The sequence below is a fragment of the Calidris pugnax genome, unplaced genomic scaffold, assembly GCF_001431845.1.
Source record: "Calidris pugnax isolate Ruff unplaced genomic scaffold, ASM143184v1 scaffold61, whole genome shotgun sequence".
Classification (NCBI taxonomy): Eukaryota; Metazoa; Chordata; class Aves; order Charadriiformes; family Scolopacidae; genus Calidris; species Calidris pugnax.
In genome coordinates, this window is record NW_015090945.1 from 993391 (window position 1) to 1009702 (window position 16312).

The 16312-nt window shown below is 41.9% G+C and overlaps 1 protein-coding gene across 3 annotated transcripts in view; it reads right to left on the minus strand.

Moving 5' to 3' along the window:
* STAU2 (staufen double-stranded RNA binding protein 2) overlaps positions 1–16312 on the minus strand; it is a 200607-nt gene that overhangs the window by 113109 nt on the left and 71186 nt on the right. For all 3 annotated transcript variants that reach the window (XM_014951916.1, XM_014951915.1, XM_014951914.1), the window contains 2 exons: positions 14372–14432; positions 994–1301 (listed from right to left, as the gene is read on the minus strand). In XM_014951916.1, the coding sequence (XP_014807402.1) occupies positions 994–1301; positions 14372–14432 (369 nt within the window). The remainder of the gene's footprint in view (positions 1–993; positions 1302–14371; positions 14433–16312) is intronic.

A 16312-nucleotide genomic window follows, 5' to 3' on the forward strand; every position in this document is an offset into this window, starting at 1 on the left:
TGATGAAAAAATATCCTTATCAGACATGCAAAAATTCCAACAGAAACTCCCATTTCCAGAATTTCGATACATGATCGAGTTACATGTGCTGGAATATATGAGACCAACTTTTCAAATGGAATAAATTCAGATGTCTGAAAAGGGGTGGAAAAAAACCCAAACCAAGAAAGAAAAACCTACAACAGGCAAAAGAATGTTTCTACAGAGCTGGTCCTACCCTCTGATGGTGCAAGGTGGTGAAATGAGCTACCATCAGTACACACGTGTAATTGTGTGTGTAATGGTGATGGGGAAGAGGCTTCTTTTTCCCATCTTCCACACTGCAGAAGTGACAGGATGTCCCACAGGGGCTGTCACCCTCCTACCAAATGTAGGGGATTGGCCATTGCTGGACACGGGTCACCGGGGCTGAAGGACTCACGCGCTGACCTTGGGGCAGAACATCTTACATTCTCTAGTCTCGACTGCTCTGACACCAGCTCTGCTCCTGGGCTGCACCTCCCAACCAGAACATCGTTCTGCAGGTTACAATGAAGAGGTGCATGGTGGGATGTGGAGTAAGGGCTTTCACAACCTGGCCCAGAAGACAAACACAAGGTGAAGATGGTGTGTCCGTACCTTCTGGGTCGGAACCCAAGAGAGGAACCAACGCCAGAGCAGTACGTAAAGCTTCTAACGCCAAGAGGTGAAGGCTCTCAAAGAAGTGCAAGTAAAAAGCATGATTTAAGCCTGTAAATATTTCAGGAGAACAAAGAGAGGAGAGAGAGATGGCCTGCAGTGAGGTGAATGGAAGGAAGGAACAAAAAAAAAGAGAAGAAGGGAGACATGTACATTGGTGCGGGGTTGTATCTCCTGGACCCAGAAACTGCCTTGGGCACCAGCTAATTTTACAAGATAAGTTACATGCATGCCCGCGTTCGAGAGGGCAAGAGTGAAACCTTGATGGCAATGCTATGACTCGGGCTGAAGAGCTTCATTTTCCCCTTCCCATACCTGAAAGCCTTGAATCCTTGCCAAATACTCCAGCTGTTTTGAAGGCTGCACTGCAGAACAGGGGGAAGCAGGAGATATTCCTTTGAGACCTATGGCTTCGGCAGTCGGGGACGTTCCGTTCATGAGAAGTTCCCTGGCAATGGTGGCTGTGCTATTTGTTGTAGGAGATATGCTGAAGAAAGAGCTAGAAGTCTGGCTCATTTCTTTGGGTGACAAATAGCTTACAGTGGTACCAGGGGCTGACTTGTTGCGGCTGGCTTCCATCTCTTGATAGACATCAGGAGAGAGATGGAGTATTCCCTTTGGTGCTGGAAAGAAAAAGAAAAAAAAAAGATCATTCTTGTTACTCTAGAATGGGTTTGACACGTAGACAATTCTCATTAACATCTCATAGAATCATAGAATGGTTAGGGTTGGAAGGGACCTCAAGGATCATCTAGTTCCAACCCCCTGCCCTTGTCTATTTTGCAGCAGAAAACAAGGTAAGCATTTAAAAGCAGTATCTCTTCTGTACAGTAACTGTAAATTAAATTGTGTGATTTATTTAGAAACAAAGCAGATCTGAAATGCCCCTCTTCTCCCACGCGTTTTAAGAAGGTACAAACCCAGACTTTCAATCCGAGGCACGCACAGAATACACAATGTGAACAACTAAGGTTTGAAGACCTACACACCATGAGGAACAGCTGCTACTTCAAAATGGCAGCACAATCATTATTTCAGGATAATCTTCTGCCTCCCACCTGAGACAACAATTGAGGCTGTTATTTCACAAATACTTTAAAGTAGCCTTAGAATCATAGAATCATTCAGGTTGGAAGAGACCCTTGGGATCATGGAGTCCAACCATCTACCCTACTCTACAAAGTCCTCCCCTACACCATGTCCCTCAGTGCCCCATCTAAACGTCCCTTAAACACAGCCAGGGATGGGGACTCAACCCCCTCCCTGGGCAGCCTATTCCAATCCCCAACCTTTAAACTGTCACCACCAGAACTGTTGGAACGGGTCCAGAGGAGGCCACAAAGATGCTCCGAGGGCTGGAGAAGCCCCTCTGCTGTGAGGACAGGCTGAGAGAGCTGGGGGGGTTCAGCCTGGAGAAGGGAAGGCTCCAGGGAGACCTTAGAGCCCCTTCCAGTCCCTCAAGGGGCTCCAGGAGAGATGGGGAGGGACTCTGGATCAGGGAGGGGAGCCATAGGATGAGGGGGAACGGTTTTAAACTGGAAGAGGGGAGATTGAGATGAGATCTCAGGAAGAAATTCTTTGCTGTGAGGGTGGTGAGAGCCTGGCCCAGGTTGTCCAGAGAAGCTGTGGCTGCCCCATCCCTGGAGGGGTTCAAGGCCAGGCTGGATGGGGCTTGGAGCAACCTGCTCTGGTGGGAGGTGTCCCTGCCCAGGGCAGGGGGGTGGAACTGGATGGGCTTTAAGGTCCCTTCCAACCTGAACCATTCTATGATTCCATGGTTCTTTCCTCTCCCACCTCCACCTGCTGTTGATAGTCTCCAGCTGCTCTATTGCTTGCACCAGCACCTGTAGGACCAGGTAGTGATGCTCCTAATGAGCTCTTGGAGGCAAAAGAAGGTTCTCGCAGTACCAGCACCTCCTCAAGAGCTGGCTTTACGTTTCTGCTGAATTATAACAGCAGCCTGTGCTTAAATAACCTTAAATTGCCCTCAGCCACATCCTTACTGTGATAATGACTCTTATGTGACTGACTGCTCGTCAATGAAATTAATTATTAATTTATTTAGCTGCATATATGGCAGCCTATAGTTTGCAAATAGCTACTTGCCTTGGACAACATTTATACTGAACAAGGAAAACCTATGGGACATCCTTAATGCCAACAGTAGTGAGGGCAAACAGTAAAAAGACCTAAATTTATTTATAGAATCATAGAATCATAGAATTGCCCAGGCCGGAAGGGACCTCCAAAGGTCATCTAGTCCGACCCCCCCACAGTCAGCAGGGACACCCCCAACTAGACCAGGTTGCCCAGGGCCTCGTCGGGCCTCTCCTTGAATATCTCCAGGGAAGGGGCCTCAACCACCTCCCTGGGCAACCTGTTCCAGTGCTCCACCACCCTCACAGTGAAGAACCCTCTCCTCATCTCCAGTCTAAATCTGTTCCCCTCCAGCTTGAAGCCATTGCCCCTCGTCCTGTCACTACAGGCCTTTCTAAACAGGTTCTCCCCAGCCTTCCTGTAGGCTCCCTTCAGGTACTGGAAGGCCGCTATTAGGTCTCCCCGGAGCCTCCTCTTCTCCAGGCTGAACAACCCCAGCTCCCTCAGCCTGTCCTTGTAGCAGAGGTGCTCCATCCCCCTGATCATCCTTGTGGCCCTCCTCTGGACCCTCTCCATCAGGTCCATGTCCTTATGTGGATTGTTTTTAAATATTTCCAATGACATGTAAATTAGGGATAATTTGTCTACATTTCAAGTTTTTTTAATATGTTTTCAGAAAACATCCCAACCCCAACCCTGCTTGAAAACAAGAGGAGGTGCTTGATGAGTTCTGCTGCTACTGCTGTGCCTGGAAATGTGCAGAACTAGGGCTAAACTTCTCTGGTTTTCATACACATGAAGCATTGGTTTGAAACAAGGGTTTGCTGATACAAGAGGAAAATCTCTTTCTTATTATTAAGAAATTGAAAAATGATCTTGAAGTGTGTAATTTCATATTAATAGCACACTTTAATCTTCTAGCACATATCTGAAAATAACATGGGTGAGCCTGGGCCATATGGCATTTCATTCTAGGGATGATAAACCTGTTTGGTAACTGATTTACTAATCCCGAGAGAAATCAGAGGGTTCCATGCTTAATTCATTTGCAGTACACGTTAAATTCATCTCAGAATGTAGAATAAATTCAAAGAAGAGAAGAAAATTAATTTCCAGTTACCTAGAAAGGATTCCTCTAATCCTGGCAGTGCAAGTAGTATTTTTAAATAAAATGCCTACCACAGGGAGAAGACTCAAAAAATATTACCAGTCATTAACATCCTCATTTTCAACTACACAGTGAAAATGGAACTTCCTCACTGCTGACTCAGCAAACTGCTTACAGGGGAATCTTTTAATCGATTTACTCACACATTTGGCTTTTAAATTAATATTGCTCTCAGAAAGGTGGAACATTAGCTTATACCATTCACCAAGACGTTCTCTGTTATTCACCCGATTGCTCTCCCCACACTTGGCTTCCTGGGGCTGGGGAGCCTGGGTGGACCCTGAACTCTCTCTCTAAAGGTGTCTTCTCCAGTCCCACAACTGGCTCCAAAGCCAGTGGACCATGCACTGAACTCTAGAGCTAAGCACAACTCAAGACAATGGTACTGGGAAAGATGGAGGAGATGGAGGACGAGGTCCCTAAAATTTAGAATCATAGAATTGCCTGGGTTGGAAGGGACCTTTCAGATCATTGAGTCCAACCATCAACCCAACACTGACAAAACCCATCACTAACCCATGTCTCTAAGCACTATGGCTGCCCGGCTTTGAAATCCCTCCAGGGATGGTGACTCCACCACTGCCCTGGGCAGCCCATTCCAATGTGCAATAACCCTTTTTTGTGCCAAAATTGTTCCTAATCTCCAATCTGAAACTCCCCGGCACAACTTTTTCTCCATTTGAGACAATTTAGAAGACAACCACTGTGTAAACACCCAGCATTATTTTCTAGAACATAATCACTACATGATAGAGCGATTTTATACCTTTTTTGAGGCTACGTTCTCCATGTCACTGCTTGTATTTTTAAATAGTCTTATACAAGAGACAACACAAAGGAAAATTACAATGGGTAATACAGACATTGATGGTTGATGTCAGGTTACAAAACCAAAGAGCACCACTCGTACTGAGTGGCAGGTGTTCCCCACCCCCTAGACCTCCCCAGTCTGATCTCCTGCAAATATTTGAGAAACAGAAATGAAAATCCAACAGAAAGTAAAAGACTATACTTGTTTAGAAATAATATCATATTAGCCTCAATCAATTTTAGAAAAACATAGTAACGCATTAACTTTTTAAAAAAGTTTAAAGAAGTTTAAAACCAAGTCCAGTGCTGCAGATGTCTGTTCCATTGATGTAATATTACTTAAAACAAACATTTGACATGCTTTCTCAGCCATTTCACTGTTTTTACATGATCCACCCAAATATCTAACTGCTGTCTGGAACAATGGCTTGGAATACTTCCAGATTACTAAGCTTTCTAAATGTTAAAATAACTAATATGCAGCATATGATGAATAAAAAGATATTGAGCAGAGTATAGCAAATGCTCCTGACTTTAATGGTGATGTTAAATTAATAATAGTACTTTTACACTTACCCAACACCTTTCTGCTAAAGACTTCAAAATGCTTTATAAGCAATAATTAATTTAAATCATACATTGGCTCTGAGAGGCAGATATTATATTACCATCATTGATTATCTCGGGAAACAAAGTAATGTAATATTCCAGACATTACATTAATACAGTTGCAAGCTATTAACTTTTTATATTCAGGGCCTATGTTTCATGAAGCTTCTTACAAACTGGTATTAAAAAGCCAATAAAAACTTGGGTCTCTTTGAAAATTTCTATCAAGCATATATAAATTGTAATTCATTATGCATTTTTAATATATTATTGAGGATTTTTTACTATCATTCCTCATTGTTGTCTGCTCACTTCAACGCCATTGAATTGCAGCAGAGTTTATATATATATATATATAAATATATATATATATAACAGTCTAGTTACATCAGTAAAGATGTTATCACAAGACAAGGAGAATATGACATCAACAAAAGAGTAAGTGTAGGAACAAAAGAACTCTGCAGAAATTATCTTAATTAGTCTTTAAATAAGCACTTTAATAAAAACCACAGGAGAAAGAAATACTATCCTATCCTCTGACACCTTTTGCACTGTAGGAGAACATCTCTAGGTGAATATTTTCATTTTTTGTTAAGTCTTTCAGATGAAAACAAATTGGATTTTTGTGTCTGCTACATATTTATCCCATATTAACTTCACCATACGCCAAAGGTAGTTATTATAATTATGAGGAGTCCCAGGAGCTATAATACCACCACTTAGTCTCTTGCACCATTGCAGATTTAGACTACTGCAATACAGACACTGCAATCCCACCGCTGCACCTTCTGCTGGACGTAACTTAGAGGTACTTTCATGAAACATGTTCAAAAAATTTGCATTTATATTATTTAAACCTGTGGGCAAACGTGCTATGGAAACAGGCGGGCTAGCTATGCAGGGTAATCACTAACATTTGAAAACACGGCTTACTCATCCCCGGCGGTAATTGTTAGCAGCCTCTCACCATCTTCTGAAGTCTCCCAAAACCCCCCACCAAAGACCTCCCTCACCTAACAATAAATTTCTTGATATTCCATTGTCTATTCCTGCTGTCATGTACTAGACAACTGCAAAACTATTTAGATTCCACAGCAAATGTATGATAAAGACCCCAGTTTTCCCTCACAAGCCTTCTCCTTGAAGTGTCATCTCGGTGCTTTGATTCCACTTCTTCTCATAGCAGAGGTACTAGAAGCAAGTCTCCAAAAATCTGTTGGAGCACCGTGATTTTTATCCCTAACCCTCTCTCTGTGGGGTCCTCTTGGCGGGAAGATGGGATGCCCTTGGTTGGGAAGACAAGGTGCCCTTGGCTGGGAAGACAGGAGGATGTCTCTACAAGAGGTCCCACCACTGCCTGGACTTTCACTCCTTCTGGAGTTCAAGGAAAACAGAGCTAACCATGGGAGGGACTTTGTGCACGCGGTAAGGAAGGAGCACAACTGCCAATATCACCAAATGAGCCTCAGTGACTCCACAAAAAATGAAATTTATGAAGACAGTGACAAGTTACCCCACAGCAGTGGGCTACCAAGTTAAGGAAAGTTCAGAGCAATGGCAGCGTTGCCTGCACACCCACAAGTGTCTATATTGGTATCACTGGTGGCCCCTTTTCAATTTTCTGCTTCTGTCAGGAGGAGCAGTAGAGGTGAAAAGCTGAAATTTTGATTTTATCATTCAAGTCCAAAACATGACCTACAGAACCAGGCTTTGTATCATCAACACAAGTACCAGTTTCTTCTCTTTTCTACATGACCACCACTGTAGGGATGATCTTCCTCTGCCTTCACTCAACGTGTTCTGGTTCAAGGTCACTCATTGACTTTTCATGTTTCAAAGACACTTGGTCTGAGCCAAAACTTTATTAATCTCTCAGACAACCCCAGTTTTCTCCCTGGGCTCTCACCTGTCCCACAGGAGAGCTGTGTTGGGGAGTCAGCAACAGTGTCACCTGGTTTGTGACTTCCCCAACACCCCCGAAGAGCACGTGTCCTTCCCTGCACTACAACCAGTGACGTGGGGCGTTGGCATGAAGGAGTACTTGCACATCTTGGATAACGATGCAAAGTAAGCTCTGATGTCATTCCATATGTGACATGTTCATGTATTAACACCCTGATATTTGAAATAACCCATCACTGGGCTGATGGATGAAACTGGATGAAAGAGAGGTTGTTTGTAAAGACACAATCAGTATTTTCGGAACTGAATTAAATGCTTAATACATAATAATCAAAAAGCTTTCTTTCAGGTTATGCTACCTGCATTCATATTGAATAAACCCTTCTTATATCGTGCTGCTGAAAATACGTGGCAAAATCTTGTAGTAAGGGCTTATGGAGGAAAAGCCAGACCCAGATCTAATCCTGACTTCACTATTCCCTAAGTTAAAATGGACAAAACCCATGGAGGAGTTTCACCTGCAACAATTCCTCCAGAGAACTGCCAGGTTTCAACATGGGGGGTTGGAACTCAATGATCTTGAGGCCCCTAGTGAAGGGCCTGGAAGACAAATCACACGAAGAGCAGCTGAAGGAGCTGGGACTGTTTAGTATGAGGAAGAGGAGGCTGAGGGGAGACCTCATCACTCTCTACAACTACTTGAAAGGACACTGTAGAGAGGTTGGTGCTGGTCTCTTCTCACAGGTAATTAACGACAGAACAAGAGGGAACGGCTTCAAGCTCCAACAGGGTGGGTTTAGACTGAACATTAGGAAGGAATTTTTCACTGAAAGAGTGGTCGGGCATTGGAACAGGCTGCCCAGGGAGGGGGTGGAGTCACCATCCCTGGCTGTGTTGAAGGGACGTTTAGATGCAGTGCTGAGGGACATGGTGTAGGGGAGGACTTTGTAGAGTAGGGCAGATGGTTGGACTCGATGATCCCAAGGGTCTCTTCCAACCTGAATGATTCTATGATTCCATGATCTTTGAGGTCCCTTCTAACCTGAACCATTCTAGGATTCTGTGGCCCATTACGAATCCACTGAGAGCAAAAAAAAGAGAATTTACGAAACCAAGGAACTATTCCAATAGCAAGACTGAAAATGTAAACATTATCATTAAAAAAAATCATCATTTTATACACCGCTCACTGTAAAAGCCTATTTCTATAGCAGAATATGTTCAAATTTTGTTTTATTACCTCAGTGGGAACGCAGAAAACGTCAGTCAAACAACTGAATAGGCAAATAGCACGGCCATTATGTTCTCAGTAATGGTCTACACACAATCTTGGCTTGAAATACCACGATGCAATCATTACCTACTCACCACAGCCATCTGTGGTATTTCTAACTCACCAGCTACTGCAACATTCAGACGTGAAAAAATGTCTTGTCATTACACAATGTCCTTCAATCAAAAGACCTCGTCTACATGACCTTAAACAAACTGATGTTATATAAAGTCACTCATTAAAATACGAGTTTATTTAACCTTAAAATAACTATGACATTGAAGTAAATACTATTTGGTTCTTCATGAAGTCAGGTCTTGATAACCTCAATTTCACTGGAACATTTTCTGTACAGCCAAAAAGGAAATGGCAGTATTGCAGGAGACTTAAATTGTATACATTTTCTGTGACATTTGGTGGTTAACTCATGTGAGCACAGACCTTTGAAATTATCTCCCACAGCTTTACTCCTGCTTGGGACCATAAGATTTTGGTAAAAAAGAAGACTTAGTGTTTGCAGGGGGGAATTCCTACAGGATATCCTATAAAATAGCCCAAGAGATGGACAAAACACCAACACCTTTATTTTTACATAATAATTTCCACATCATATATTTCCTACAATTTATCAGTGTGCCAGATAACCTAAAATTAAGATGTTTAGAACCAATCTAAATGCAGAAGGATGGACAGTATTCTTATCAGTAAAGAGGATGAGCAAATTTGGAGCAGAAGCAAATCAAGGCAGTGAGACAACAGACCAAAGTGCTTGTAAAAGCTACAAGAAAGTGATTTTTGAGGGGGTAAAGCAATTAGGAGAGTGCCTAAGTTGGAGGTGACCTGTGCAGGCAAGACTCTTCGTTAATGGATTAAGAGGGGAATGAGAATTGTGATGATGAAAACAAAGGCATGACCCGCATGTTGAAAAAAGGAAAGAATGAGCAAGTCAACTAGACAGGGACAGAGAGGTTGGTGAAGCCAAGAAGGTCAAGGGGGACATCAACAACCACAGCACAAGTATGAGTGAAGATCGAGGAGAAAGCAGTGGAGGAGTGGAAGTCACAAGGATAAGATGGTTGATGTAAAGGAAAGGGGATGGAGGAGAGAATGGAGAATTAAGTCTTGGTCCTGAGAGCAATAAAACCTCAGTTCAAGTGATCCAGTTCTTCAAGAACATCATTATCCTACACTAAGGATGGGTTCCAGGCTTGGGGGAAGGGAGTAGAAAAAGGAGAAAAGACTTCAGAAAAGCGAAAGTATTTAGAGAAACAAAGTATTGAGGTTAATTGTGTGATACTGCTTCATTGGCTTGACTGAAGGCAGAAATCCAAAGGTAAATAATTTGCAGAATTACATTATTTGCAGAATCACAGAATTTGAGAGTTAACATCAAAAAAGAGCCCCTGTGTTGCTATTTCACGTGCAGTTTTTTTCAAAGGAACAGACCGGCAACCTTGAACAAATGTAATTCCTAGAGGAATTTCAGGGAAAAGCAAAAGGAGGGTTTCTCTGAAATGACCTCTACCCACCAAGGTGTCTCGCTGCTGTCACGGTGGCTGTTCCCTATTTCTACGGGGTTAGACAGTCTCCCAGAAAGCTAACCTGGGTTCCTCTCAGCCTGAGGGCACCCAAACCACAGCCCTCCCAGCCCAGGTGTGTGTTTCTTACCATATTTCTCAAGAACCAGGCAGCAGGCTGCTTGCAATACTTTTATTTTTTTTTAACCTGTACCTAAAATATGCAGAATATAATACGTAGAAACCAACCAGGGACCCCCACGATACGTATCTGCACCTTCAGTCACAAGTGCTTTCATCAACAGACATACTACAAAGTCATGACTCCTTGAGATCACCCTTCTCTTTGAATTCCTCCATTTTTATTGCATCTGATTTCTTATTTTCTGTCTGCAATTCATGATCTATTAGACACACATCTCCAAAAGGCAGCTGCCATTATCCAGGTTACGCTGCACCCCATGACTGCTTCTGGTGAAGAAGGAAGATGAGTCTGAGTCTCCCAACCTTCTTGATACATGTTTAAAACATTAAGTGTGTTAGGAATACACATTGTGCTCTAATTTCTTTGCTGATTTGCTTCAGCAAAGAAATCACCAGGCCTCAAGATGCAAAGTTTGCAGCACTTTGAGCATCTAACCAAGCATCCCAAAGAGGGAAACTTGTGGGGAAAGGAGGAGGACCCCAATTATAGTTGTGGTCTTACACACCTGAGTTGTGCCCAAATCCCACTCACACACAAAAATGCCAATTTGGATCCTGCCACTAGTTCTCAAAACAGCATGGGGAAAATAACGACACTCCCTTCCCTGTTTTGCTAATATCAGATGGTTTTAATATTAGGCATTTTAGAAGATTTTTTCAACTATTTAAAAAAATACATGCAAGTTATATTTAATTGGTATTATTCTGGATAAATGCTTATTCTCATTGCTAGATGAAACTGAAAAATAACACATCACTTAGTAATAATGCCAAATACAGCATAGATTTCCTACCTTCAGTAACGCAGGGAAGAAACAAAATTGGACAAATGCCCTGTGCTTCTACATTTAATTTGCCTATGACTTCAGTTTGAAAGAAAAGGTAGTTATTTCAGGCCCTTGCTAGAAGACAGGATGAATTTATTTATTTTTCAAATTAGCCCATCAACTGAGCAGCTACAGAGAGAAGGTGGTATATAAACACAACCAACTGTTAAAGAGGCTCTTGCCAAGCTCTTGAGATGTACAGAGTGTAGAGAATCATAGAACCATAGAATGGTTTGGGTTGGAAGGGACCTTCAAGATCATCCAGTCCCACCCCCTGCCCTGGGCAGGGACACCTCCCACCACACCAGGTTGCTCCAAGCCCCATCCAGCCTGGCCTTGAACCCCTCCAGGGATGGGGCAGCCACAGCTTCTCTGGGCAACCTGGGCCAGGGTCTCACCACGCTCACAGCAAAGAAGTTCTTCCTGAGATCTCATCTCAATCTCCCCTCTTTTGTTTGAAACCATTCCTCCTCCTTTTTATAGCTCCCCTCCCTGATCCAGAGTCCCTCCCCATCTCTCCTGGAGCCCCTTGAGGGACTGGAAGGGGCTCTAAGGTCTCCCTGGAGCCTTCTCTTCTCCAGGCTGAACCCCCCCAACTCTCTCAGCCTGTCCTCACAGCAGAGGGGCTCCAGCCCTCGCAGCCTCCTCTGGCCTCCTCTGGCCCTGCTCCAACAGGTCCATGTCCTTCCTGTGCTGAGGACTCCAGAGCTGGACACAGAGCTCCAGGTGGGGTCTCCCCAGAGCGGAGCAGAGGGGCAGAATCACCTCCCTGGCCCTGGTGAGAAGCTGCACCTGAAGGAACTGCACCCTGAAACGCACACTGATGGCGTAATGTTCACCTGACAGTCTGTTTGCTAAAAAACCCCCACAAAACAAACCAAAAAAACCTCAAACCAAACACATGGAAAAACCACTGTTCTGTGGCCTGTGCTTCATCAAATAAGTGGTGGTGTCAACCCCTCTTACTGTGGTTTCTGTTCACAATGACAAATAATTCAACAACTGTTTAGCGACGTCTCCGTCCCACTCCCAACGAGAGTGTGTTAGAGTTGACAGAGCTGAGTGAGTTTGGGAGCAGTTCAGAAGCAAAGTCCAACAAAACAGTAGCACTTAGTGACCAAAAATGCACACAATTCACTGCCAATCAGCTTTGAAATGTACCCAAAAGAATGAAATATTTCCGCAAAATGTAACACATATCAATTCCCATTCATAATGTCTGAAATAAAAAACAAAAACTTTATTCCCAAATTTGGCTTCAGTTACTGTCCATGGAAATATAGAGATACTAAATTATCTACTGGAAATCTTCACCAAAACCCCCAGTTGAAAAATCTCCAAAGAATTAAATATTTCCACAAAATGTAACACACATCAATTCCCATTAATAATGTCTGAATTACAAGACAAAAACTTTATTCCCAAACTGTAGGCTTCAGTTACTGTCCATGGAAATATAGAGATACTAAATTATCTACTGGAAATCTTCACCAAAACCCCCAGTTGAAAAATAAACATGTACAGGACTGTAAAAAAAGAAAAAGACTTTATAAAACTATTGAGGGCCAGAACTATAAAGTTCATATACATTTTGTTTACTCCAAAGGAAACATGTATTAGTATGCAAAATTTCAGAAACACATGATTTATTTTGCATTTTAAAATGGTGAAGAAACTTTTAAGTAAGAATTTGAATGTAGGGCTTACAATTCTGAATTAGGGCATACAATAACACCATATATTTTGATATTTTTTATATTTCTTATATTCTTAATCTTTTATTATTTAAGTAAATTTTAAAATATACTGAAGTACATGTAATTTATGGAAAACTGCCCAAATTTCCTCATGATAGATTTAAGAAACTCTTCTGAATATCTATTTGCTTTTTTCTCATTGCCTTTTTTTTTTTTCTTTTTCTTGAGAACAATCGCATGAGATCAAGTATCTTTGTTCCTTAGGAGATCATCTGCTCCTGCTGCTCATTTACCATCTGAAATCATAATCATCTGTTGGTGACAATCTAATCATCTTCACAGTAACTAATTGTGATGTCACAAACAAATGACTATGATTTCAGGTGGTGAACAAACAGCAGGAGCAGATGTACTCTGAAGAACAAAGCCTGGAAAGTCATGCACGAAGCCCGAGTAATAAAAAGTTTGGCAAGAAAAACAAAGAGCCTGTCCTTTACACAGAGGTAGGATTGCTCTGAATGTGATGATTTTTTTTTACTCTTAGGTTTTCAATACTTACTTTGTGATTCCCAAAATTGCCAAGAATAGATAAAGGAAAACTGTATTATGGAAAATTTGAGGGTGGGGAACATATAAGAACAGGTAGGGACAGTTTTTCCTTGATAGAGTCATAATATATAAAATCACAATTTTATTTATTTATTTATTTATTTTTATGTATTTTTGTTCTTTTTAGCTCATCCACAGCTTCTCCTAAAACACACAGAATCACAGATTGGTTCATGGTGGAAGGGACCTTAAAGACCATCCAGTTCCAACCCCCTGCCCTGGGCAGGGACACCTCCCACCAGACCAGGTTGCTCCAAGCCCCATCCAGCCTGGCCTTGAACCCCTCCAGGGATGGGGCAGCCACAGCTTCTCTGGGCAACCTCTTCCAGGCTCTCACCACCCTCACAGCAAAAAAGTTCTTCCCCAGATCTCATCTCAATCTCCCCTCTTTCAGTTTAAAACTGTTCCTCCTCCTTTCTATGGCTCCCCTCCCTGATCCAGAGTCCCTCCCCATCTCTCCTGGAGCCCTTTTAGGGACTGGAAGGGGCTCTAAGGTCTCCCTGGAGCCTTCTCCAGGCTGAACCTGGTTGGAAGGGACCTTTAAGATCATCTAGTCCAACCATCAACCTAACTCTGATAAAAAAACCATACAAAAAACACCCCACCCCACATCACTAAGCCATGTCTCTAAGCACTACGTCAACCCATCTATGGAAACTCCATCCTTGGAGAACTGGAAAAAGACCTAAGTAAACTTTTCTGAACTCTGTACTGACCCTGCTCTGAGCAGGCAGTTTAGCCAACCTCCCAAAATCCCTTACAGCCTGAAGGATTCAATAATTCAATGAGTAAGTAAAAATCTTCTTGTTCCTGCACTCGTTCATGTCTACACTCACACAGAGGACACTCAAGAGTTAATTCATTGAATTGCAATAAAAACCTTAAAAAATTTACAGAACGCATTTCAATTGTCTTGAATAATCCAAATCCTACAGAGAGAAGCAAATATAAATATAAATTCAGAGGCCGATACTCACTGTTACTTGTTGGCTCAGGATACCCAACGTTCTGGCCGTTCCAACTCTTGTTATCTCCAAGCTGAAACAGGTAGAAAAAGGCAAATAAGTAAAGAGCAAACTGCTCCTTAAGCAGAACATCCATGTTTATAAATCTAGTTGAATGACTCTAAAAAGGATGACCTGGGATTGCCACATCTGCTCAGAAAACTTTGCTAACGCATCCTAATTTTTGTCTAGAATAGGTTATTTGAGGAATGTACCCTTCATGAATAAACATTAACGACTATTGCCTAACACTGAAATATAAATGTTTCCCCAAGGATTAGGCTCAGCTCAATATGTTACCAAATCAGACTTAAAATCAAATGTTTTAAGCAGCTCTCAACTGAAAACATACACAGACAACAGAGAAATTACATTCTAAACCAAGAAGATCCTAATATCTGCCTATGAAAGAATGCATAAACACTACAAAGTACTTTGGGTGTAATTTGAAAATATTTACTTGCAAGGAATCCATTTAGTTATTGAAGTGGAAGCAAAAAAAAAAAAAAAAAAAACTACTATTTCCCCTTTTTTTTATTACTCTGGATGGAGGGTATTACTCTGACACAGAAAAGGGGAGCAATGAACACAGACGTTCAAAAGGAGCCCAGTCCTGAAGTCTGCAAAGCAAATGAGATGGCAGAGTTCTACATTTTATGTATAAATGTGAATAAACAAGCCCAAGCTCCTTCCTAAACTAGGGGCTATTGGCAACTGGTTAGACGAAACAAATCACAACAAAATATTATTTATACTATTATCACAACAAAATATTATTTATACTATTATCACAACAATTATTATTGCCACAATTGTGAAACAAATGTTTCACAACAAAATTTTATTTATAATAGCATCACAACAGTATTATTGCCAAAAAATATTATTTATAAAATACTTATAACTGTATAAATATCAGTGCTGACTGCTGCCTGTCACAACAGCATGGGTTTCTCATGAATCCATACTGTGCATCCAGGAGATGATAGGAAAATCAGCAGGAGAACTTGCCACAGTAGGAGAAGAACATCTCCAACTCTCCTCATTCCTCTCTTTTCACAGAATCACAGAATCTTCTAGGTTGGAAGGGACCTTAAAGATCATCTTGTCCAACCGTCAACCTGACTGACAAAAATAGACACCCACACAACAAACAAGCAGCATCACCATCACTAAACCATACCTCCCAGCACTACATCAACCCGTCTTTTGAACACCTCCAGGGATGGTGCCTCAACCACCTCCCTGGGCAGCCCATTCCAACGGCTGAGAACCCTTTCATTGTTTATTAACTTGATCGCGATAGGGAATTTAACAAGAATTAATCTATTGAAAGTCATCCTTGGTGCTGCTGGCTCACATGAATGCAACCTGCTCTGGTTTTCTTCTCTCTGAGAGAATAAAAGTGGCCAGAAGAAGGGGCAAAGATGGACACGTGAATAAAATGAAGACATTACAACTCTCCATTCTCATCCCTACAGCTACAATTGTGACAGCTGCAAAAAGTCTCCAAATTCTCTCCTCGGAGCTCTACTGATTCATTCCAGGAATTGGGTTATCTCAGGAAAGAGCAGAGCCTTTCCTTTTTTATTTCTTTTTTATTTCCTTTTCCTTTTACCTGGACCACCTGGATCTACCTGTGCTGCCATCAGCACTGTGCATGGCTCTTGTAACAACCTTAGCTCTTCATTAAAATAATGAATATAGACCCATTTTATGCACTGGGGACAAGGAAAAACCAGTGAATTTGGTTTTTGCTTTTTTTTTTTTTTTTTTTAATGACTATATTTAGAAACCTGATTTGGACTCCTACTTCCTGAACTATGAGAAAGCACGCGATGTTTCTAAATGTTTTACAATTTTTGCCGTGGCTGATCTCACGTTATTAAACCTGTGTTGTACAAGGCGCCAGAT